This window comes from Ursus maritimus, unplaced genomic scaffold (genome assembly GCF_017311325.1).
Source record: "Ursus maritimus isolate PB19 unplaced genomic scaffold, ASM1731132v1 scaffold_1, whole genome shotgun sequence".
NCBI classification, from domain to species: domain Eukaryota; kingdom Metazoa; phylum Chordata; class Mammalia; order Carnivora; family Ursidae; genus Ursus; species Ursus maritimus.
Window position 1 is genome coordinate 61,351,053 of NW_024423343.1, and position 25,258 is coordinate 61,376,310.

The 25,258-nt window shown below is 41.2% G+C and overlaps 1 protein-coding gene across 2 annotated transcripts in view; it reads right to left on the minus strand.

Annotated features, from left to right (window-relative positions):
- Positions 1-357: 357 nt before the first annotated feature.
- Positions 358-25,258, minus strand: part of CERS6 (ceramide synthase 6) — a 300,673-nt gene continuing 275,772 nt past the window's right edge. The window contains exons 9-10 of one of the 2 annotated variants that reach the window (XM_008687065.2): positions 9,084-9,240; positions 358-6,052 (exon numbers count right to left, since the gene is read on the minus strand). In XM_008687065.2, the coding sequence (XP_008685287.1) occupies positions 5,900-6,052; positions 9,084-9,240 (310 nt within the window). In that variant the 3' untranslated portion in view covers positions 358-5,899. The remainder of the gene's footprint in view (positions 6,053-9,083; positions 9,241-25,258) is intronic. The other variant, XM_040644256.1, reaches the window with a different exon arrangement.

Consider the following 25,258-nt stretch of genomic DNA (forward strand, 5'->3'; position numbering starts at 1 on the left):
CTCTGGGGCGTGCACCTGTTTGAGGGGCTAAGGTCGGTTTAAGGTCCCTGCAGGGCACCTTGCAAACAATATGGATGCTGGGGCAGCAATATTATGGAGTAGCTTAGCTAAATTCCTGACAAAATAGAGATATATATGTTATATGTTATATATATGTAGCTAAATATGTGTGTGTGTGTGTAACATATAAATATAAAACTATTTTTCAGTAATCATAATGATAACTGGGATTTAAGGAAAGTTTGCAAGAAACTAGGAGGATGATATGTGCCCCAAAATAAATCTTGTCCAGGATGATGTGACTTATTACCAACACCAGCCGAGGAGCGCTTACAGAAAATGTCGTTTACACTTGACTCTTAATACTTATCTTTATTATGAAAGTGTTTCCAAAGTAAAATGATCCTCATAATAATGATTGCTTCCAGAGATCAAGAACAAATAATCATATTTTCATATAAAAATCAGCAAAACACAGTAACAATACATAAAATAATTCTAATCGGCTAACAGTACATCACTCCACTTCTGACAGAGACGCTCAAGCACTGAATTGTCCTAAGAAGACAGGTAAGATTTTGTCACCTATCCTAGTTCTCACTGCAAACTGAAAAAAAAATCAAATCCCCACACGAACCCTCTCCCCCTTGCCTGCCACGAACGGCTACGGAGGTAACCGATTCTGCGGGCACACCGAGAGCTGATGAGACTCATAGGCTTAGAGGCTTTAGGGAACTTTTGGGAATCAAACTTAGAGGGGGTATTTCATCTTTAATGAACCGCTGAGTTAAACTCCCAGAATTGCCACCTAACTGTTCCTATTCCAGAGCTAATTTATCTTTGGCAACAAATCTTTAAAAGCCTCTAATTTTTTTAAGGGCAGTTTTACAACAACAGTTTAGAAAAATTACTGTAGATCCAAGAGGGGGAAAAATGATCTCTATAAAATCTAATTTTTCACTTAACATAGAAATCATACCAACAGCTGTTGTCCCTGGTTTCCAGGCCATGCAACATATAGCAAAATAGGAAACCAAGCTTCGTGGACCGGTGTTGAGGAAAACAAGCTTACTTGGGCACAATACTTGTTAAGAAAAATGGAATCGGTCAGAGAAAAGAAGTGTGGTAAACAACTGATCCAAAGTCTATTGGGAAGTTGATAGCAGACAAGTGACAATATTTTGGTTTCCTCTTTATCAAGAGTTCCAAGAGGCTGTAAGGAATGTGGGTGGACGAGATGAACAAGAGAGATCTTGGGCTAACTGTCCCCTCCCATCAGTTCCCGGCAACCTTGAGAATACTTAGTCTTGTGAAGACACAATAAGATACGCCATCGGGCTGGAGAGACTTTTATTTCTTTGATCTGATGGGTCTTAGCTTGTGGCCATTTGCTAAGCCATTCCTTTCAAAGGCTTCAAGGCTGAACTTCAGTGACAAACACCTGGAAAAGGTGATGGTTCTCCTTTGGGTGTCTGCAGAGCTTCCAAACTGTTCCTTATCATGTTTTATATTCTCTAATAAAGTTTTCTCCATGAAAACCAGCGTCAGCTATGCTCCCTCTGAGTATATACTCGAGACGTTACAACTGCGTCTGGACAAACGGACAGGCCTCCTCAGTGTCTACTAAGGGTCCCTTAGAGGAGTGGAGGGGACCATATACACAAAGCAGACCACAGGGTCCTTTCCTGGCCTGCGACTGTCAAGAACTGAGTCGTGTGGCCTCAGTGAGCCAGCACTAATTACCACCTGCTGCATTACGCATGACTTCAGGAACTGCTTTGATTACTGAGGGTGTTCCTTGCACGAACAGCATGCTAGACGGCAAGTGTAACAACCAGAGCCAACCGCGTTTTCTCTTCCCATACAAGTGACTCAAAAACTGAAGTGCCTTGTCATTACTCTCTCATCAGGCTGACTTTGATCTAATTTGTTTTTTTCTTACTCGAATGTTCTAAAGATTTCAAGGATACTCATATTTATCTACAAAGCAGAAATCAGCCAAAGACACAGAAAAAAAAGGTAAGCTAATTAATATCTTAAGACCTCAACTATCATAGGAAATGTAAACATTTAACCTTTTATTTCCAAAGGATTTCTTGAGGCCTCTCTGGACATAACGACATCATCACCTACACAAATAACAGAATCTCTTAACACCTGTGGAATTATTCTGTACACTTCAAATTCAGAAAAAACACTCAGATATTCAGGCAACTTTGGCATTAACATTTCTGAGAAAGGGACAAAAATAACTATCGATACAAAGTCATGACCAGAATGGGAACAATCGTGGGTGTCCACAAAGTTTTCTCTGAAGAGCTTTTTTGCAAACACTCAGGTGAAATGAAATCTCATTTTTCACTTCAGCCCAAATACCAATGAGGTTCAAGTTCCCAAAGTGGGAGATCCAGACCCTTTCGGCCTAAGGTAAAAGCATTCAGTTCACTCAAATCCAACCTCTATCGAATACTCAGAATGGAAAGCTGGCAACAGAATGGGACATTTTGAGGTTCACCCACCATTTTGGCAAAACGTGGTCTGATTTTATCTCACTAAAGAGTTATTTCTTTCACCCAACTGCCTGCTTTCTTTGGGGAGCCTACCTTTCCTCCTAGCTCATCTTTGTCCAATACCTGTTTCATTATCTGATGGTACCTCAGGACACCATCTGTCTAGCAGCCTGGCAGGAATTGGATGTTAATAAAACCTTGGGGTGAAACAGCAACCATATGCATTTTTTCCCAACATTCAGCTTAATCATCTAAAATACTGATAGTTAGTCTTCTATTCTCCACATGTGTACCACCACTAAATTTGGAAATGTGAACTACATTTGGCTTATATGCTGACCTTAGGCCCTCTACGATCTTAGCCTGAGGCAAGAGAAAGGATCCTACCAACTCTCAGCTGGGTGAGTGGCATGAACAGGAAGTTGAGAGGGAGGCGGGGAGTTTCTCTTGTATATGGTGGATCATTTTTATGAAAAAAAAAATATGGATAAGGATGAGTCAGTGCTATTTTGGTTTTATGTTTCTGGAGAAACATACAGGTATGTACATAGCGCACACATTGTCATATCATTTATTGACCCAAGGCCAAATTCTACTTGATTTTCTACTTCTTTCTCCACTAAGAGATCTAGAAAAGCTATACAGCATTAGAGAATAAAATATTACGTTTTCTAGACTCCTTCCTACACACCCCTTGGTACCCTGGAAAGGTCTGAATATGCGCAGGACGAAGGAACTATCAACACGGGCTAAGATCATTAATGGGAAACAACACTCTCAGTAACCTACAGCTGAATTTACGAAATACACTTCCAAAGCTATGGCCTGGCAAAAGGAGAAGATAAGATATTTCACATATTTTTCTCTCTCAGTCTTATGCCACCATGATAAGGGGGAGGAGTAGACAGAAATATATTATTTTTGCATCTTAACAGGTCTACAAACACCACTTTGATTAATCAAAAAGAGCTCTTTGCCCTAAAATGCAAAATGAAATAAAAATCTATAGATACAGAGGGGACTGTGTTAAGTTAACGTCATTGGTCACTGTGGCTCTGAGTATTCTCAGTCCTCCTTCCAAGAGACTTTTGGGAAAAACAAAAAACTGCTTAGATTTGTCTCTGCTAAGGACAGACTCAATTTACATCTTTTCATGCAACTCCGCGAAACCATTAATTTACAAGCCAATCTTTAGAAATTCTTCTTCTGTTGTAGGGTATCAGATGATCCAAATTTGAAGACACTGTGGTTCTCTGGTTTATTTCTCCCTTTGTGAGGACTTGCTCTAGACACTAAAGCAAGGTACAATCCACTCTTCTTCTCCATATTTTAGTCGATAAGAAAGGAAACTTTCACCTTCTCAACAGTTTTCAGCTGTAACATGCTTGCTGTTTCATTTTCTGTATCTGCATTTTAGCAGATGTTCAGATGACTAACAAGTAATTTTGATGTTTTATGACTGGTCTCAAACCATCCACAAATTACACTCCTAGACATACCCCCGTTTTGTGCAATAAAATAATAAGGCTTTAGGAGAAGAATTAGTTGCACTGTTTTCTCAATAAACAAGCAGACATATGTCTAAGCCTCTTCAATTATTACTCTGGGCCTTATCAGAAACAGACTATTTCCTATGTAGGTGGGGAAAGATTTAATATTACGGGGTGGGGTTTTTGTTTGGGAGCATTATTTTAACTATTAGCACACAGGCTGCAAATTGTGGGTACAAAGATTTATTTCAATTTTTTCAAAAATTTGAATCGAATGTGAATGGCCGTAAGCAGGACATGCACTCCCTAGTATTTCTGGGGCTACTGTCTTCACTCTCCCCTGACTCACACAATTATGTTACTGCACTGTGGTTTTGGACTCTTGTTTTGTTTTGTTTATGAAATAAGTGTTTGTAATACCTTTTTATCCCCTCTTACAAAAAGTTGGAAGGAAAAGAGATAACATCTTTGGTTTATGTGAATGGTTTTCTTATTTATACTTAAATAACACTGCCATGTAGGAGACTATAGCAACTTACTTTTCAGCAGTCTTTCTCATTGCTGCTATTGCCATAGTCCAGTAGAATTTTTGTTATTTTTTTCTGGAAATAGCTCCGTTTGAATAAAAATTCCTGGAAACCGAACAAATCTTCAAAGAAGCAAACCAAAGGCCTTCAAGTGCAACACTGCTCAGTTTCTAGCAACAGGAGAGTCACTCTGGGTCCTATTTAAGGAGAAAAGACAAAGTAAAATCGTCCTTCTCCCATTGGCTTTATTTTGCTCAGAAAAATCAAAACACCAAGATCAAATACTAGAGAGGGCACTTCCTCGAATGCTGGTTGCAATAAAGTGCTTTGCGCCAGAGCTGACCTTCGCCAACTGTTCAGTCTCCTTTGCTGTGCCAAAATATACTTAGCTTCTTTTTTTTCATGACGTGACAGAAGATTGCGGTAATTATAGGGGTAGTGCTGAAATCTGCTTGAAATCAGCTGTTCTCTTTCTGTTATTCTCAGATCACGGGACAAATTCCCAGTAGTAAGAGTGATGTCATTGTTTGTGACTATGACCTTAAGCAAAGGTCCTCCTTCAGAGCCAGAGCTCTGACCTCATAAGAGGGAATTAAAACAAAAACAAAAACAAAAACAAACAAAAAGCCAAACCTCTGTAACCTACAAAGCTCATCTCCAGCCAGCTACCAGACTCACTGAAGACATCTTGGCCATGTGTACAAGGAATGATGTCTATTCCAAAATTTAACACAAAACAGTTTTTTAAAGTTCTCAAAGAACCATACTCTTTAATTTGAACTGCTAATTGACCACGAAGAGTGACAATTAAAAAGCCTAGCTCATCCTGCTTAAACTTTACACTGGGAAAATGGTCACTGAGGCTATATAGGCAATTTCAAAACAGGCACTGTAACACAAAGAAAGCAAATCTATCTGGAGCAGCACGAGAATCTTGCACTGGGTTTTGCTTGCTCTAAGTGACAAATTAAGCTGATGCTCCTATCGAACTCAGTTACAGCAATAGAAAGGGGTAGAAGCAGATGGAGCACCTCCCTCACTGTCATGAGCCCAGAGAGTAAAAGGAGTGAGGAAACCTTCTTTTGTCCACAGATTTACAAACAAAAATGAAATATAAATAATATTCTAAGACAGTACAAATGCAAATACTGTTCCCTTGTGTCAATTACATACAGCATGCCTACGTATAGAGAATGGTAATTCTTCTTCATTCACAGACAGGACATATGGCAGTGCACTATTCAAAATGCTTTGATAATCCTAATTTTTGTTTCTGGTGCTGAGATATAATGAAAGGAACTGCATTTGCAACTTATTAAATACTTCCAGGAACAAACAGTTCACTTTGTTCGGGACTTGTAGTTTTCAGTAATTAATCATCCACGGAGCAAGACCCAGTCAGGAGGTACCCGTTGGTACCACTGGTCCCATTGGTGGTGGTCGCAGTGTGAGGGCTCTTCCCTGGAGGTTCGGAGTCTTCCTCATCTGAGCTAGACTCAATATCACTTCGATCATCCTTGGACACCTGTGGAATACAAGAAGGTGAGTGTAACCAGCTCCTAAGGAATCATTAAGGTATGGCATGGTCAGAAGTACATGTGATCATACATGAAGGGAAACAGATGCAAACGTTAAAAATCGAAGAGGATAGGAACATTGCCGTAACAGTTAGTTTTCCTTCAACGGAGATGTGCAATTTGGGTGACGAAGTCAGTTATCAAGGAATGCAATGTAGGTGGATTTAGGCACCACAGGGGGCTAGACATGCTGACCTCTTTAAGGTACCTCTGGACAATGAGAATGTACTAGACCCTGAAACCTACTCTTAACTGGTAAAGTGACATATTGTAAAACTGGAATGGCATTGTAGGAATTTGGTACAAATGGATCAATTTACTCTCTGATGATCACATTCCCCATGAGAATCCTGTAAAGGATTAACCACACTAATGGAGATATTCACTAGCTTAGATAATTTAAAACATCATTCTTATTTGGCTTTGTAATATATTATTTTGTGACTTAATTTGTTTTCCTTTTCTGTCTGCCAAAATTAAGTATAAATTTTGTTTTATATACTACATAAAAACTAATGGCAGTAGGAGGCATTTGGGGAACCTGCTGGGTGAGGTCTGGTTTAAAATATTTCCTAAAGAAAATCTATCAACCAGATCATCACAATGGGCTTCCATCATTCCACAGTTCTTCAGTCCTCTGCCCAGTCTCACTCATTACATAATGAGGACGGCACGCTCAGGCATCAGCATATGCATTACCATAAAGGACAGAAAAAAAAGTCACAGTCTAGCAAGGAACCTTGATTTAGGGAGAGATTAAGAAAACACTCAACTGCTTTTAAAATTAAAATAGTTTGAATCTATCCTACGTTATCCGTCTAAATTATGGTAAGCATATTTACCCAACATGCGTTAAGACCTCTGTGTAACTGAGCACCATTCACTTCTTTTCCCTAGGCAAAAGGGACCTGGGGGTCTGGAGGCCTGGCTTCGTAGAAGCTTTCTCAATTCTAGCTGCCTGTCTTTCTCTAAGAAGTGTGCTGGCAGTCTCCTGGGAGGTGTATCAGAATGAACTGGGGGCTTTTTCACATCACATCCTCTCTGTGCCATCAATGCCCCCCACTAGAGAAGTCACCATGGCTACAGGTCAACGTCATCTCTGTCAGGTGGGTGGGGACGAGGCCGTCTGAGAGCTCAGAACTGTTGTTCCTTTCTAACCCAAACAACCAAATAAATATAGTGCAAATAGACTTCACTCCAATGCCCCTTGAGACGAGACTGAACGCACAAGGACCATTTCTAAGACGATTTAGATACCGAAAAGACCAAAAGGACTGAATTATTTAGGGTACTTGAACTTAAAAAACAAACAAACTTGGGTCACAAAGACAGCATGAGAGTAAAGCCTCACGACATTTAGACATCCATTAGTCACATATTAAGCTGCTAATAGGAGAAAAAACTCCAGTTTCAGAGAGTGATCAATTTACATTTGCATGCTTAGTAAGATTATTTGTAATTGCATTTGGAAAAAAAAGTTTATACTTATGTTACTTTCAAGGAAAGGAATAATTTAAAAGGTCTCAAAATAACCCATAGAAACATAGAGTCCGTAACCCATGGACAAGATGAATATAACTGTCCTAGGTGAACAGCAAGGGCAGTTTAGATATTCTGAAGCCTGACATCTGCAATGAGATTCATAATCGTCTCTTCCTAAGACTGAAGGAATAATTTGGAGAGAAGACAATAGGTCTGGTGGAAACAGCAATGCAATAAGGAGACAAGTAATCGAATCCACCTGTCCTTGTGTCTCAGTTACTGTTACCATGCTGACAGCATTGTGCATGTTGATGCAATTTGTATCCAGAGGAGGAAAAGGAGTGTTTTTTACAGAAATACAGGTGCTTAAAGAATAAGAGGTCCCAGAGAAAAAATGAACTTTCACCTCTAAACAATTAATTGATCAAAATATTTTGGATTTATATAAGAGCTGATACTGAGAACTGGCTGCGCAGTATGTGACTAGATGTCCCGAGCCCCATGGAAGGGGCCAGCTCTGTTTACCTCACTGGGGACAAGGTGGTCAGGGCTAACAGGCAATAGTTGATGCTCAGGCCTCCATTCTGGACCATGATAATCCTCTCCCCAGCTTCGTTTCTGTTTCTCCTACTTCACTTTTGTCTATTTCTGGTTTTTTAGCAAACATGTTAAACACCAATGAAAAAAATTCCTCTCCTTCTGTTGGATGGTGCAAAATTTAGCAGAATGCGGGCTCACGCAAAGGGCACTACTAACTGAGCTGTTTCTAGTATCCTTTGCACCTGGTGAGAGCCACAGTTCAGTTAAAGCCTCTGGTCAGTGTCAACTGATTAGCTAGAACAATATGCATGGAAACAAAGCATCGGCGTGCCCCTCCAACAGGCTAAAGTGGCACCCAGAACAAGGAGAGAGGTATGAGGAACTTACATGTAAAGGGTTCCACTTCCCAGCCTTCCAGGGTGGCAGAAGGAAGAGAATAAACAATGAAAGTAAGAAAATGTCACAGAGAAATGTTCTGGAAAAGTCACTGCTCCCAAGAAACGTTATTTGAATCAGCCTCATGAGGTCATATTTAAACAAAGAGATTTAACTAAGTTTTACTGAAAAAATCATAAATGGGCAATATTGCATCAAGCAACCCTTCTTGTAAAAGGAAAGAAGTTATTAAATTTCTGTTTGGCACAAGTTTAATCAGAGAAGGACCATGGGAGACAGAGAGAGAGAGAAAGAACACAACAAATAACATATCATCATTAAGCCTAAAATTATAAATGCAGATCGGTGGGATTTATCAGCAAAGCAATGCTACAACTTAAAAAAAATTAACTAAATAGAAGAAAATGAAAATTTGGTTTGTGTTTCCAGGAGGTTATGCTAAATTATGAAGAAAAAATTCAAGTTTTCATGAAGTTTGAAATAACAATGTTATTGTTGATTAAGAAGAACCCCAAAACATAATTTTCTGGGACATATCAGAAACAGTAAGTTTCATCTTACCTTGCCTTTTGAAATAGCTTTGCAAGCTATTTTTACGATTAAGTAAGACCAGAAGCAGTTCAAGCCTTGTATTAGCAACAGCAGTAGATTAAAAACCCACCAGGAAGGGTAAGGTCCAACGATCTCCCAGCTTTCAAATAATGTGGTATTTAACACCCTAAGGAAAAAGAGAAAGTAACCACTGAACACAACTTTTCACTCAGCCTTCCAAGGAACTTCAGTTACTGCACAGAAGCACAAAGCCAACAATCTCCACTAACTAGTCCCGCCCTGCAAGGATGGTCTGAAGTCTGACCAGGTACTTAGAAGAGTCATTGCTGCAGATTTCCCTGGTGTTGTAACATTCATTTTAATTCTAGCTTGAACCATGTACTGCTGTTCCTCTCTCACCTGCTGTCATTTCTTCCGTTAACTTCCCTCACGTTTTTTGTTGTGATGTTATCTCTTGCTACTTATTAAAAGGCCTATTTTGTTTTCAAAGTTGCTTTTGGTCTTTAAGTGTGAGGAATACCATTCGATAACATTACAGGGCAAGGAAAAGAAAGGTTAATTAATTCCAGAAACACTACTTAATAAGTTTAAACTGTATGCGTAGCACAGTGGTGGTTAGAATATACTTAAGACCTTGTCCCTGTCCTCGAGTGGTTTACAGTCTAGTTGGGGAGACCCTACAATGTACTTAATTTTGTAAGCCTTCCTCTGGGAAAGAACTGACGATTGGAAGATATCATTTTGAAGTGATGCTTGAGATGAGTATTGGAATGTTTTTTTAAAGATTTTATTTTTATTTATTTGAAAGAGAGAGAGAGAGAAAGCACAATCAGGGGGAGTAGCAGAGGGAGAGGGAGAAGCAGACTCCCCGCTGAGCAGGGAGCCCGAGGCAGGGCTCTCAATCCCAGGACCCCAGGAGGGACCATGACCTGAGCTGAAGTCAGACACTTAACTGACTGAGCCACCCAGCATTTGGAATGATTTTTAAAAAAATTATTTGAATACAATAAATGGGCTCCATTTTAAGAGTGCATACATGAGGTAGGCGAAAGTATTTGAAGGAACTGGTTCTCTGTGTAATCCACCATCAGGAGCAGGATGGGCATCCACCTGGGGCAGGTACGTGAGGGCTGGTTTCAGCACTTCACTCTTGTCCCTGCTCTGCCCTCTCCTCTGCCTTTACAAGTTGACCCATTCCTCCTGGACTCGTACTGCCGCCATAGAGAAGCACGGCAGTACCCACAGAATTCTGCGATCACTCTGATTTCCTTGCTTTCCTGCTTAGCTTGCTGCAAGGCTTTGTCTGGACACCTAAGGATGCTGGCAAAACTCATCGAAGTGTATGTCCACCATCTGCCACAGCAGCGCTTGCTGGGACCCCGCAGGAGAGGTTAGGTCAACAACACTTAGTGGCTAAGAGGTAGGGATGGAAAACATGTATGGCCATAGACCACTCCTGCAAGAACAGAAGACAGATAGACAGAAAATTTTAATATACGAAAGAGTGGGATGAGTGCTTTGAGAGAGGTTAAGAAAAATACTTTGTCAGTTCACAAAAGGAAGAAAACCTCACTTAATGTGCAGTTGGGATAAGAAGTAAAGAAAAGGGAGAGTGAATAATGGACACAAACAGGCTGCCCATCCCTAATTTCAGCAACCCACATTTACACACCAGAATGAGATGCACAGAGTATGTCTACGTCCTGTCACACGAGCTGTCTCTCAAGAACAATGTACAATAAACATGGATGTTAAAATCTCAAAATCAATAGTATGGAATTTATATTGACAATTCATTACAAGTATATTATTCTATAATACAGTAGAATTCATTCTGGTGGAAGGGGACAATATTAGGAAATCTGTTAATATAATGGACATGCCCATCGGCCAAATTGGGACAAGCCTAATTATTTCAATTGCACTGAAAGACAGTTGGTAATGTTCAATTCCCCTCTGCTGGCATTTAAAAACTAGAACTCAAAGGATTTCCTTAATATGATTTTTACCCAACTCAAGTCAGCTGTTGTCGTCATATTTAACAACACCAGAGTCACTGCCTTTATAATCAGGAACAGACCACAGCCAGCCAGCATCACCATTATTATTTAACACTATTCTTAAAAGGTCTGGCCTTGAGTATGGTAGAAAGTCAAAGACTTCATTTCAAATACATAAACATTAAATCTCTGTAACTGTTTTAGAAACAACAAACAATCAAAATTTCCAATAATCGGGAATAGTCAAGGAATTAGTTTTCATTCTTATTCCAGGAATTACGAACTCACTCAAGAATTAAACATGTTTCAAGAGTTTCTTATGATAGAGAAGAATACGTAATATCACCTCAACCTCATAAAATAAATACTGTTGACCCTTGGACAACACAGGTTAGGGGCACCAACCCCCCATGCAGTCAAAAATCTGTGTGTAACTTTTTGACTCCTCCAAAACTTAACTACTAGTAGCCTACTGAAGATCGGAAACCTTACCTATAACAGTCAACACGTACTTTGTATGTTATATGTATTATATACTGTCTTCTTACAATAAAGTTAGCTAGAGAAAAAGTATTAAGAATATCCTAAGGAAAATTCATTTATTGTACTGTATTTATTGGAAAAAAAATCCATGTATAAGTGGACCTGTGCAGTTCAAATCCATGTTGTTCCAGGGTCAACTGCAATTGTCCATATATGCACCCACACAGAAAAAAACCCAAAATTATAATTTCTTGAAAGGAATTAAATAAAGCCATTATAGGCTTTCTTTGGTGCATTACGGAATTTTGTATTTTCTTCTTTACATTCTTCTTTTTTTCCAAATACATCACAAATAATTAGAAAAAAATACAAGTTATTTGTAAGAAGGAGTACATTAGGGGGGGCGCCTGGGTGGCACAGCGGTTAAGCGTCTGCCTTCGGCTCAGGGCGTGATCCCAGAGTTCTGGGATCGAGCCCCACATCAGGCTCTTCTGCTAGGAGCCTGCTTCTTCCTCTCCCACTCCCCCTGCTTGTGTTCCCTCTCTCGCTGGCTGTCTCTATCTCTGTCGAATAAATAAATAATAAAAAAAAAATCTTAAGAAGGAGTACATTAGGATAAGCCCATATTTTACCCTTGTTTATTATTCCAAGAGACAGCCATCTTTTAAAACACCAGTTTGCAAGCCAGAGGACAAGAGATCTAAACAAGGTTCAACTCCACAGTAGTGAGGGAGGACCCATACACCTTATGATTTTCTACCTCCAACACCTTGCAAAACGCCCGGAAATAACATGCTCGCTAGACATGTCCGGTGATTGTGTGTTTGTTTAGTAGTCAAGTAAATAGGCATGTACAAGACAGCTCTGGAATAAATCAATTTTATTTCAGAACTAGCTCTGCTTCCTGACACACTATATATTTCGACATTCAGAGGGAATCTAGAGCAAGAGGTCCTGTAGAAATAGCAACAATGAGTGCATTATGCTGTTCATTAGAAATTAGCTTTTGCCGGATTATAGGTTGAGAGCCTTTCTCACCATTATGATTTGCTTGGCTTAATTTGAACAGGTGTCATGCAGTCACTGGCGACATGGCATTCACATTAATTTCTGAAATGCTACATCAGAATTCATAGGCTTTGCCATGACAGTCAGTGGCACTCTGAGATACTGCTCACGAGTAATGGGATTTCTTTGCAAATTGACTTGGGATGCCTGCAGAGACACTTGGGAAAATACAATCAGTGCACCAAGTGGATATATCTCTCAGGTGAGAAGCTTGGTAAGAAAAACAAGGTATCAGGAATTTAGACTGGAGGGGGAGATCTCATTATGCCACCAGGACTCTGAAAAGCAGCAAGCCCAGGAAATGGGGTCTTTGTTTAGCTACAGAATGTTTGATGAGGAAATTGTTCCTTTTGGGGCACACGGTTGAAAGGGCGAGTACAGGATTTTATCCTTTCTTGGAGGTTCGGGTCAGGAGTATCGACTTTAATGATGCTATTGAGAATTCCCAGTGACAGAGTTCCGAAGAGGGGTTATCTCTAAGCCCTGATGGAGGGAGGCTTCTGGGATTCTGGAAGTGTTTGAGATCTTGATCCGTGTGGTGATCATGCAGATTATACCTACATAAACTTGACAAATGTAAAAATGTATCAAGCTCTGCACTGGACAGTTGTGCACTATACTATATATGTGAATTCTATCTCAATAAAATAAAATGGGAAAAGTGCTCTGTGGGCCAAATGCCATTGATTTGCAACCTCTGGCTTGCATAATAACTATAATACCACTGTTTTTTCCCCCCTCCAATAATTTGGGTTCAACATATGGCTCCTAATAGATTTTTTTTCCATTCCCAAATAACAGCCCACAGCGTCACACCTCCTGCTGCTGCTCAAATCATGTGTGGACAGTTTGCCAAGGGGGCATAAGGGACCAGAAAGGACCATTTTCCTTTTCACTAATTCAGGCACACTGACCACTAGGTGGCACATGACACACGTACAAAACATGCTCAACTAGGTCTATTCTGCCAGAACCGGCTGCCAAGGTGTGTCACAAAAATCACTGCATCTTTGGGTTACACTCTCCTTTCTAAGACTCGTGCTGAACAATGGAATGAGGAGGCTTCAGTCTGCAGTTATTTCTTCCTGCATGATTCTTGATGAGAATGGATGCCAAGGGATGCCTGCAGGGCACAGGCGGCTCCTTGCGATTCACTGGGGATGTGCAGACGCACCAGTTGCTGCCCCGGCGGACTAGCCTTGAGGAGTTACTTTAATGGATGGTTAATGAATCATAAGAATTTAATCTGACGATGCCTTATAGTTACTTGTGCTCATGTTTACCTTTTACGGATTCTTCATCTTAAATTATCCCAGAAATATTATACAGACTATCCAGAGGCAGGGATATATATATATATATATACACACACACACACACAAGAGGGAAGTTTACAATCTTTTTTTTTTTTTTAGCAAAGAAAACACAGTAGTCTCATTTTAATATGATATTTAAGGACACATTCTAAGCATCTGTGTGACTTCTGCTTTCTCAGGCCTCAGAATCCTGGAAGTCTCATAATATAACACAGCATAGTACAGAAAGATCTCCACTGTTATCTCATTTGGGAAAGCTATAACCAATGCTTCATTTCTCCATTCTTATGACTGGCAACTCAAAGTGTATGTTCATTATGTTTAATATGTAAAGTTAATGAACATTCTCACTTTTGGCTCTAATCTTACTTTTAAAACTTAGTAACTTAGAGGTAGGACCATATAACGGTGATTGAGATGTTAAAGACCAGAGGCCCAGGTGCTCTCATCGTGTGGAGGAATTACAGGTGGATGTTAATGATGAGCCCGAGCCCCCTGACCACGGCTAGCGACCACAGGCTTTGCCTCACTCCTTCCCTTCACCCCCACCAAAAAGCTCCATCTGAGCCCTGGGTTGGGGTTTCTGGAATGATCTATATAAAAACTACAACAATAACTGGACCCATGTCTAATATCCAAAGAGATGAGCCAAGACTGCTTCTCTAGGAGAGTCGGGGTCAGGGTGTCACTTTGAGCAAAGCTGCATAATGCAAGTGAGGGTAGATTAAAAAGTAAAATTTGCTTTTTGGTCAAAATTAAGGTGTTCTTTACTTCAGAGCTTTTGAATGGTCTTGGTTTTGCTCTCCCAGACAGACTGAAGTATAATTCCATGATGTGTGTTTCTCTGGCATATATTGTCCTTTGAACGTACACAGAACATAAATGAAACATAGATTTGACCTAAAGATGGTCTAATAATCTGCTGGCATGTTTCGCTCATTTTAAAGTAGATGCTGATAGAAAAGCATTTAAAATTTACTCTGAACAGAAATGCTGGGTACTTACCACCTGAAAAAAAAAGTCTCATAATTAATTCACTGTGATAAGCAACCCCTCTCTGTCCTGGTTTTCCTAAGGTAATAAAAGCTCCAGGCCTAAACAATTATCTTTGTCAAGTGTTGGGTAGTCAAGGCTGCAAAAGGCTTAAAGCCACGCTTGTAATATTCTTTTAACAAGACAGTCCCACCAGAAGCTCAGGTTTCTCCAAGACACTGTTGTTTGTTGGCAGTTTTCTAGGAGGACGGCTCTGGGTAGCTTGTAGCATGGGTACCTAATTATTCTGAACTACAGACTCAAGAAGTCTGTAGCAGACAGAGAAGTAATTTCTCTAACAGGAAGCTAAAGTTGAACACAGATGAATCATCTATCTTTCACTTAGCAGTGGACATACCGGTCCTGCCGTATTCCCAGCCGAATAAGACATGGTGGGGTCAATTCATTTATTTTTACTTTTCGGTCCTAGCCTAGCCAGACTTCGGAATTGGCCACTTAGACTCTTGTAAGTGGTGACTTTCTGGCTGAAGCAGCTATTTTTCTCAAAATTAGTCATTGCCCTCTTCGTGCCCCCTTGCTATCTCTCTGCCCCAATTCCCAACTCCTCCACTGCCTGGTCTGCGTGTCTATGTCACTCATCCGCCAATCGGAGTCCCTCTAGCCAACGCCATGTCCTTCGGGATGTATCCTGATTCCAACATGCTTATTTTCAACCCTCTGCCTAGCTCTTTGTTGCCTTCATGCCCCTTAAAACAGACATTTCCTGGTTCTATATAGCTGTCCTTTACTGAGTAACTACTGTGTTGAGCACTGTGCCAAACATATTACATCTATTGGTTCACTTAGTATTTTCAACATCCCCGTGAGATCCCTGTATAGTAGGAATACTTACACTAGCTAATATTTATGGAGCATTAACTATATGCCAGGAAATGGGCTCAGGCTTTACATGGGCCCATTTAATCTTAATTTTTTTTTTTTTTTTGGAAGTATCTATTTTACAGATGAAGAAACTGAAACATAAGGAATATAAATAACTCTGCAAGGTCAGATCTCGTAGGCGGGGGCCAGCTGGGATTCGAACCCACCTGACTACTAGTCTGGGCCTTCAGGCCCTATTATTCCTACAGTCTTTATTCAGCTCCTGCAGACCCTTCCTTAGCCCTTCACCCTTGGCCCAGGCACATGGCCACGTTACAACAGAGAAAGTACACAAACACACCTGCTGCTTTAACATTTGTGCTTCCTGTGGCCTGTCATTCCCTGTTCTTTTTTCCTGGGATTTTTAGTCTCTTGGGTTCATCATCTGCTTTCTGATAGCTATACCAGGCCCCTCCTGCTTAAACAACATATTTGACTTATTTAACTGGTTTTCCTATGTGGCCCACCCCATTCAAACCTTCAATCCTGACCGAATGATCTCCCTGACTGGACATCAAATAATGCCTTTCACTATTACTTTGTCATGTATATGAGATATTCAAGATAGAAAAGCAAAGATCTTGTTCTAAAAATGGGAAAAAGTGGGAGAGAGAGTATTGTGCCTGCTCGACAGGCAGACATCTAAGAGTCTCAGATTGTAGGAAATCATTCTTCCAGTCTCCTAAGAGTATAAAACCATAACTCCATCCTCACAGGGTTAGGACCGCCCAGGCTCTGAAACCTCCCCAAACCTTCTCCTGAAAGGCTGCTTCTTGCTCCTTTCACTGTAGGACTCATTCCTCGCCAAGACCCGTGACAGGTAAGTGCCCCAGGCCAAGGTGGAACAGGAGAATCTCCCTGCTTGCCACGGGTTCCTGGCCCTTTCCTCCCGTGTCTCTTCCCTCGGGGGATCTGAAGAGTATTTGTTGTAGCAGTGAGAGAAAACAAACGCCAGATGCATACAAGGGCGGAACTCGCGGTTGTGAGAGTCTGTCTTACCTTCAAGTTTCTGAGTCTGATCAATTAGGTCAAAGCAGAAAAGCCTGACCATCCTTAGAGTTCACTGAACTTGTTCCTGAGGGAACCCAACTGGGCTCTGGCCAGGAAGTGCGGGGGGAAGGTCTAGTGGGCTTGTAGGAAGATGTCCTTTACGGTGTGGCTGTTTACAACAGGAACATAGGCTGCTGTAGTCATCTGCTTCATGGGAATGACTATCTTCCATTCTGGCTTTTCACTTCAGGTAGTGGGTGGGGCCTGGGGCCATTTGTATTTTCTCTTTAGCTTTTTAAATAGCAATGTCTGTGTGAGAAGGGCTTTAGGTCAGAAGAGTCTGCAGTGTGGCAGGCCTGTGGTTAGTCCCTTGACTGCAGCCCGTGGGAGTGATGTGGTCCGACCATTCCCTAGAGAATGAAATGAGGCACACGGCACCCATATTCATGCCTATGTGCCGGGATTTCTACATGGAGATTTAAAATGAGCATCTCCGGCGATAAATGGTGAGAAAGCATGAGTAAAATATGTCACCATCTAGTCAACTGAACAATATAAGAGGGCTTAGGTAACAGTAATACTTCCATTGGGAAGATGTCTGAAGAATTTTAATGTTTATTAGACTCAGTCTCATTAATAACCTATAAAGTTGGCAGGGCAGATAGGATACCGACTTTTTGGTCAGGAGACCAGGATCTCAAAGGCTTATTTAATTATCCAAAGTCACAATACTGTAGGTTTTGTTTTGTTAAGGTTTATTTATTTGAGAGAGAGAGAGAGAGAGAGAGAGAGAGAGATATTCAGGAGCAGAGGGAAGGGCGAGAGCAGACTCTGCACGGAGCACACAGCCCGAGATCACGACCTGAGCTGAAACCAAGAGTCAGATGCTGACCACACTGCGCCACCTGGGCACCCTGTTTTTAATTTAAACACATATCTCTTGGTCTCCTCTTTTTAAAAATTTATCAAAACAGAGGATGTGTACTCTTCATAAAACTTTGAGGAAAAAAAGAGCTAACAGGGAGGTTCAGAAGACATCACGTTTGGGCTGGCAGGCTAGCAAGACAAGGAAGAATGCTGTCCCTCTGCCTCTTAAATAATCCCTTGAGAAGGTTCCGGTAGAGTCTTGGCTCAGGGAGAATCTCCATATTAATTATTTAGGGATCCAACTCTACCCATTTTGTTTAGAAGCTTGAAGAGAGTTGGCATTATCTTAGAAATCGTATGTGTACCGCAGGTGTCAGAACTTCCTGTCAGCCCTACCGTCATCTGCCTAGAAGCTGGGTTATGAGCTTTGTCTTATCAAGAAGTTTAGAGTAATGAAATCAGATAATCGCTTAATCTGAAATCACTAAAAAAAAAACAAAAACAAAAACCCTCAAAACTTAACAAATATTAATTATATATTTTTAAAGAAAAAATATATATCCTCACTAGTGTATGCAGGCATCCTCTGGCCCTTTAAGAAAAACAGGCCCTCTCACCTAGCATGCACCAACTGGCTGACAGGTCCAAAAGGTAAGCTAAAGAGTACTTTGTTCCTGAAAAATAGAACCTCCCTCCTCCTCCTTCTTGAATGACTTCCTTATTCTCATATCTTCATGTCTTCTTAGCTCTGAGACTCTGACCATAATTACTTCTAACTTTCTGAACCACGTATTTTCATATGGTCTCCTCAGTGTTTGATGCCTGATTTCCCAACCCTCTGGAAAACTCTGGCTTGCATGATGCTCCCTGCTCTAGGTGTCCCTGTCCTCACTCTGCCACCCACTCTTCCCCACACTAATCCATGCCAACTTCTTCCCCTTGCCTGTAGGTAGAGAGGGAGGGTAGAGGCAGGGCTTGGGGGAGAGAGGAAAGAAGGGTATAGTCTCTGACTCCTACTTGGGTTGTATTAAAGCTTACTTCTAGTAGTTCTGTGTGTGGGGATATGATTTGGTGTGTGACATTTCTATACATGTAATAAGTCACACTGTACTGGGTTCTAATGACCTCATCTCTGGGAAATGTTACCAGTCCCTTTTTCATCTCTTTCTGTTTTTATTTAAATGTTTCTAGGAGTCATTCTTTAATGTATCTTTGGGAAATATTCCTGAAAATTTTGGAAATGCTGCTGCAAGGAGAAAATGTATCACAGGCCTGCAGTGTTGATGGACACTGCACCATATTATCTGGCTGGCAAAGAGATACAGTAAACATGGCTGAAACAAAGAACTGCCTCCCCACAGTAAATCAAAATTGATAAAGCCAAGTTTAAGAGGCTGAAAATCAAGGAAAACAAGCAAATAACTGCTGCCCATCCCCCAAATAAGAGAAGGGGGGAAGGGGGAAAAAAAACTCTAGGAGAGTGAATGAAGAGATTTAGAGAAGAAAAATTTGCTTCTGCAGGCTTCAAAACTTTGAGAGAAAAATAACAAATATGAAACTATATGCATTGAACAATAACAGGGCAATCGGTGAACAAAAACATTTATTATAACCATAGCATTCTGGCTAAAAAAGAATTAAAATAATGTTAACTATTGGACTCACTTCCATAGAATGGGCATGCTTAGGAGTGTGGGCGGGAAGTGAGCTTACTCAGAAAGGAATGGACAGTCTTGAGTGTTACGTCTGAACTATAAGCCAGAACACCTGGATTCTATGTTCAGTCTTGATTCACTGATGCAATGATACTGGGAGTCTTTTTTTCCTCCCCAAACCTAAGATTCCTCATCTACAAAATAAAGACCTAGGATAAGATGATTACTAAACCGTCTTTAAACTCTAACATAAACGGCCATATGAATTCTTACGTTTTTAGATTTACCTAAAATTTTACTTTTTCTGATTATTTTCTCCACATATTAGACAGCCCACATGTATATAGATGCCTTCTTCTCAAGTGAGTCACAGTCGTTTCTCTAAATTCAAAACTGGACAACTAGGGCCAAGAAACCAGGAAAGGTTTTGTTTTGTTTTAGTTCTAGAAATGCAGGGGCAAAGTAAGGAAGTGGAAAACCAGGCAAAATGTATAAAATCTCATCTTTAGCAAGGGACCGATGAAGGGCATAAGGCCTTGAGAAACAGTTGATTTTATGACAGAAAGCCTCTGCATAATTGGCTCTACTGCGCTCGGAACTGGCGGGGGCAGCCCTAGCTTTCAGCAGCGGGGCATTCGGATCAGAACACAATGGCTACAGGAATTCCTTAGCAAGCACTCTGCTAAGCTTTGTGGTGCTTGCCAGCTATGTGTCCAGTTCCTTGCTCGCACACCATCAGTCGTTTCTCTGTGGAACTGGGCAGTCAGGAACACACGTGGCTGGCGTGACTTGTCACTGGAAGTGTATCCACAGCCCTTGGCTCACATTTCCGTTCAAGCCAGCAAAGCCGGAATCTACCAGCAACCGGTTGTACAATGTTGTTCTCTTTAATTTTCAATCTGTGTGAAAGACTTGAGGTATGGACTATAAAACTTGATGCCACTGGACACATACCACTATCAAAAACAATATTCTCTCCATTTTTTCCCCTATGACCAGTATATTTGTCTACCTTATGCTGAATACAAAAAATGACATCTCTGAAACTAACCAGACATCCTGGGTCTTCCTTCAGCAAGCCACGCAACTGTATCCCTGAGAGGGATTTTAAGATTAAGTATCCATACTCAAGGAGCTTACAAATAAGCATAGGAGAATAGACAAATACACTGTTAGGGTAGAGTATCTTATTGTAATAGGTGTTGCAGGCAAAGGGAGTATTTTGTAGCCTGCAAAAGCAAAGAGTATACACAAGGAATCATGAATAAACTGTGTACCTGTAAGGCAGTTGTGAGAGAAGGAACATTAGTTGGCATGATTTAGTGGAAGGTCTTTCTTGCTGGGAAGAGAAATTTGAACTTACAGTGGAAAACAAGAGAAAGTCTTGGATGATTTGGGGATGGGTGGGAGGGTGGGACTGGATTCGGGCCTTGCTTTAGGAAGAATCTCATAAAAACTGTGTTTGGGATGATGGTTTCCATCAGGAGAGAGAGGGCATGTGGGGATGCTGGGTAGGAGGCTACCACAGAGAGCTTGGTAAAAGGACACAGGGTCTCAGAAACAAGAGCAAGGGAGAGAACAGCATCTTTGAGAAACACGGCTGCTCTTCAGAAACTGTGCCCAGTGACTGTAGCTCATGGAAACAAGCACTCCAGAATGTGCAGAACAGTGGGAGAGAAGGAAGAATAGGAAGAATGAGGTTTTTCATGTAAGCACAAAGCCCTGATTTATTTACTGAAACAGCACTGGCTCACTTTGGAGAGTTTACACCCCAACAACCAGTAGTGCTCCGTGTTCTGGTGCAGTACCTGGGTGGTGCCAGACCACATCCTAAACCACATCCTCAGTCCTGTTCTCTTTAGGAAGGTGATCAACTCGTTTTAACGATGGGTTATTAGCATCATGCTAAACAGTACGTTTCCCACCCATGTTCAAGCCCCCAGATTCTTTTAACCTGATACTTATTGCTGGGACTTCACAAGGTGTGTTGGCCAATTAGGATCAGTGTTGAGGTTATCGGGTTTTTGATCAAGGTCACTGCTGTCATTGATATTGAGCTGAGTGACACACACCTGTCTTTTGCACAACATGGAGGCAAGCAAAGGAAGCAAGGGAAGCTTGGTTAATTATTTGGTAACCAAGAAAGTTAAGTGGAATTAATTTTATTTTTATTACGTTTGTACTCTATGCCCAATACTGCCCCCACTGTGGGCGGGGTCCACATTAGTGTGCCTCACAGAACTCAAAATCTAGTTGGGGGGCAGGGGTTGGAATATAAATTGGCATACCGTATTTTTAGTGTTACAGTATGTATCAAAATGTGCACATCTACTGAGTCTGTAATTCTATTTTCAAACATTTGTCCTGAGGAAGTAATCAGGGACTTGTGGAAATATTTAGCTCTAAGGATGTTCACTTAAATATTAATTATAATAGCACACTACTTGAAACATCCTAAATAATGTCCCAAAATAGGGCACTCATAAATAAACAATGACCTTTCACAGGATGAAATACTCTGTAGCCAATAAAATTATGTAATAGAAGAACATTAATGAAATAGAAAAATGCTTACAGTACAATGGTAAATGAGAAAAGCAAAGCTATAAAACACTGTGCAGAAGGATCCCATTTTGGTAAAGAAAACAATGTAATTTTAAGCCCACGAAATCTTAGAAACAAAGACATCAAATCGTAAACAGTGGTTATCTCGGAACTATGGGACTGGGATTTTTTTTTTCTTCTTTGTGGTTTTTCAGTTCCCATAAAATTTCTATAACGAATATTTAACTATAATGTGTGTAGAATCACATAAATAAACTTAGTTTCAGTTAAAATTTTGAGAAAACCATATGAGAATGGTAATAGATCGCTAAGTGCTAACAAAAGCCACTAAAGGTCTTAACTGGGGCAAAGAGGGCACAGATTTTCCCAGAGCCACGTGGATTTCCCGAAAGCCACCTCCCCTGAGTCTCAGAGCGAGGAGGGGCTGCCTTGCTTGGCAAAGCCCGAGCTTCCTGCTCTGGACGAGGAGACAGGAACGGGCTTGTCTGTGGTGGCACCGGCTGCTACCCCCTGTCCCCCATAAAGGCTGGCACCGTTTATGTGAGTGGGAGAAGGGGTGCTCTCTGCGAGTACTGACAGGAGTGAGGCCAGGGAAAAGCAGGGCACCCCGGCGGTGCCAGAGTCCCCCCTTCTCTGTGACGGGCTGTTCACGGTGCTCACTCCAGAGACAGATGCTTTATTACACGTGAACAAAGTAAGCAGCTTTCTCGATTCATTCGTCATCATGGGTGGGGGGATTCTGAGAGGGCAGAGGGGTCAACTTAAACACACATCATTAGCACAGGTGATCACCTTTGTCCCTGCCATATGGGTTTGTTGGTATGTTTGGAGCTGCTGTTCTCAGAGTTCCTGATATTTTGAGCTTAACAACCGGCCCAAGAACTATGAAACCTGCCTGGCCTCTACACTCACCTTCTGTTACTTTCTTATTTCATGGTTTTGTGAAAAAAAATGTATTTTGCAAGATATGATAGAGCTTCTGGAAACCATGGGTACAGCACCCACAGGATCTTGTCTTGAGGGGCAGGGGGAAACAGACAAGGGAGTGGAGAACAGGAGAGAAGGGAGAATGACGAGGGGAGCGTGGATGGCTGGGGAAGGGAGCCAGAGAGGAGGAGCGAGACCGGAGCCCTGCTCCCCGGAGGCATTACACGTGTCTGTATCTTGCATGACGGCCAGGCCTTGCACAGACTCAGCCTGACATTTAATACCACCGCATTTCTGGGATTAAATGTTACACTAATAAAAAGAGAGTCACAAGACAAATAGTCGTGCCTCGAACATGGGAGAGGGAAGTGCCTGTGCAAAGCTCAGGGCCTGACACTTGAAAGCTCCTTCCCCCTCTAATTGCCAGGATGGGAATTAACCTGCTGTGACCTGTTTGCTGGCAAACTCAGAGCAGGTGCGTATTCAAACAATTCAACAAGGAAGGAAGCAATATAAACCCTTTGCCTTGGAGAGAGGGAAGGTGCAATGCGCAAACCCAGAGCCCTCCTGGTCTAACTCCAGGGGCCCACCTCTCCGGAGGGCGGAGGGCGAGCAGGCTCAGGAGCTGGAGAGCAAAGAGTTTTTCCGCAGAAATCGCCACTGCAAATACATCAAACGAGTGGCCCCAGGGTTTTATTTGGTAAAACTCGTCTTCGAATACTTTAAAGTATACAGTGTGTGTGTTGGGGGTGCGGAGTTCAACTAAAAAGCAAAACAATTCATTTCGCTGAAAGGACAAGATACCCTATCTGTTCCTCCTAGTTAGACTGTTTCATTGTGCTTATCCATTCACCCTCAAGTACTTCTTTCCATAGTCCCTGACCAAGAATAGAGCGCTTACAGTCAACAAACTGAATACGAGGCTTCTCCTCCCACAGACAGAATAGCCACAGCCACACCTTAAATCACAGAGGAAGCTTCCCTGGACGGACAGGGGGTTTAAGTGGCATTCGGGTAGCATCTGAGGCAGCTTTCATTCACAGACGTCATAGATGCTGACGAGACCAGCGCTCCCACCTCAGGGGGAAAGTGGGCAAAGGATATGAACAGACAGCTCACGAAAGAAATACAAACACAAATGCCTTACGAAAGCGGGGGAAATGTTCCACTGTGCTTATAATCCAGTACCTACAGCGTTAAAACAAGAGGTACGTGTGCTAAGTTTTGGGGCTGATGTGTCATATGCGTCTGCAGCTTACTTGCACATGATTTGGCAAATGTAAGAGAAACGCAATGTGTGTAAAGAAATGTAATGGGTCTTGCAGGGGCTAACAGCTGATGAATCAGGTGAGTATATGAGTAGTCACTGCATTTGTTCAGATGTGCTATGGGTTCGAACACATTCAAACTAACATATTTATTAAAAGAGAGAACATTTAAACTATCAAATCACCCAATGTGTATAAAAAAGAAGACAAACCACTGCGTTTTCAAAGTGAAACAACACTCCCACGTGGCCAGTCAGAGCATAAGTTGGTGAAATCTTTCCAGAAAATCTGGCTATACATATAGAGAATATTTTTTAAATTACTTTTTATTTATTTGAGAGAGAGAGAAAGCGGGCAGTGGGGAGGGGCAGAGGGAGAGCTAGAGGGAGAGAGAGAGAGAGAGAAAGAGAGAAGCAGACTCTCTGCTGAGCAGGGAGTCCGAGGAGGGACTTGATCTCAGGACCTTGAGATCATGACCTGACCTGAAGGCAGATGCTTAACACCAGACTGAGCCACCCAGTGCCCCTAAAGTATATTTTTAAATCATTTTTTATCCTCATAAATTTACTCTTGTAATTATCTATCTTTAAAGAGGTAAGTTATCAACAAATTTAAGCTCAGGAATGTCCATGCACTACTGTTTCTAATGGCAAAAAATCTCCCATAAATAAATGGTTAAAAATGCATATCTATATGGTGGAATGTTATTCATACAGTAAAATCTTGGCTTCTATCTAATGACGTGGGAAAATCCTCACAATGTAATGAAAAGTGAAAAAATCATTAAAATTATATGCAGTATGATCCTTAATTTTCATATATATATGTATAATACACATATGTATAATAGGAGATTAAAAGAAAATATTCAAAAGTATTCACATTGTCTACTTCTGATTCCAGGATTCAAAATAAAACATTTTCTATATTTTACAAATATATGTATTATTGTCATAATTAGAAAAAACACTTAAAAGTTTTTTTCAAGGTGATCATATAAGAAAATATTCTTTCAAATTAGTTCAAAAACACCTATTTATGTTTCACTGTCAGAGGGGGAAGAGGCAAAGCTGAATCTTCAGTCCAAGGCTGGACACAGTTAGCAATGCCCAGGGTATACAGACGGAGTAG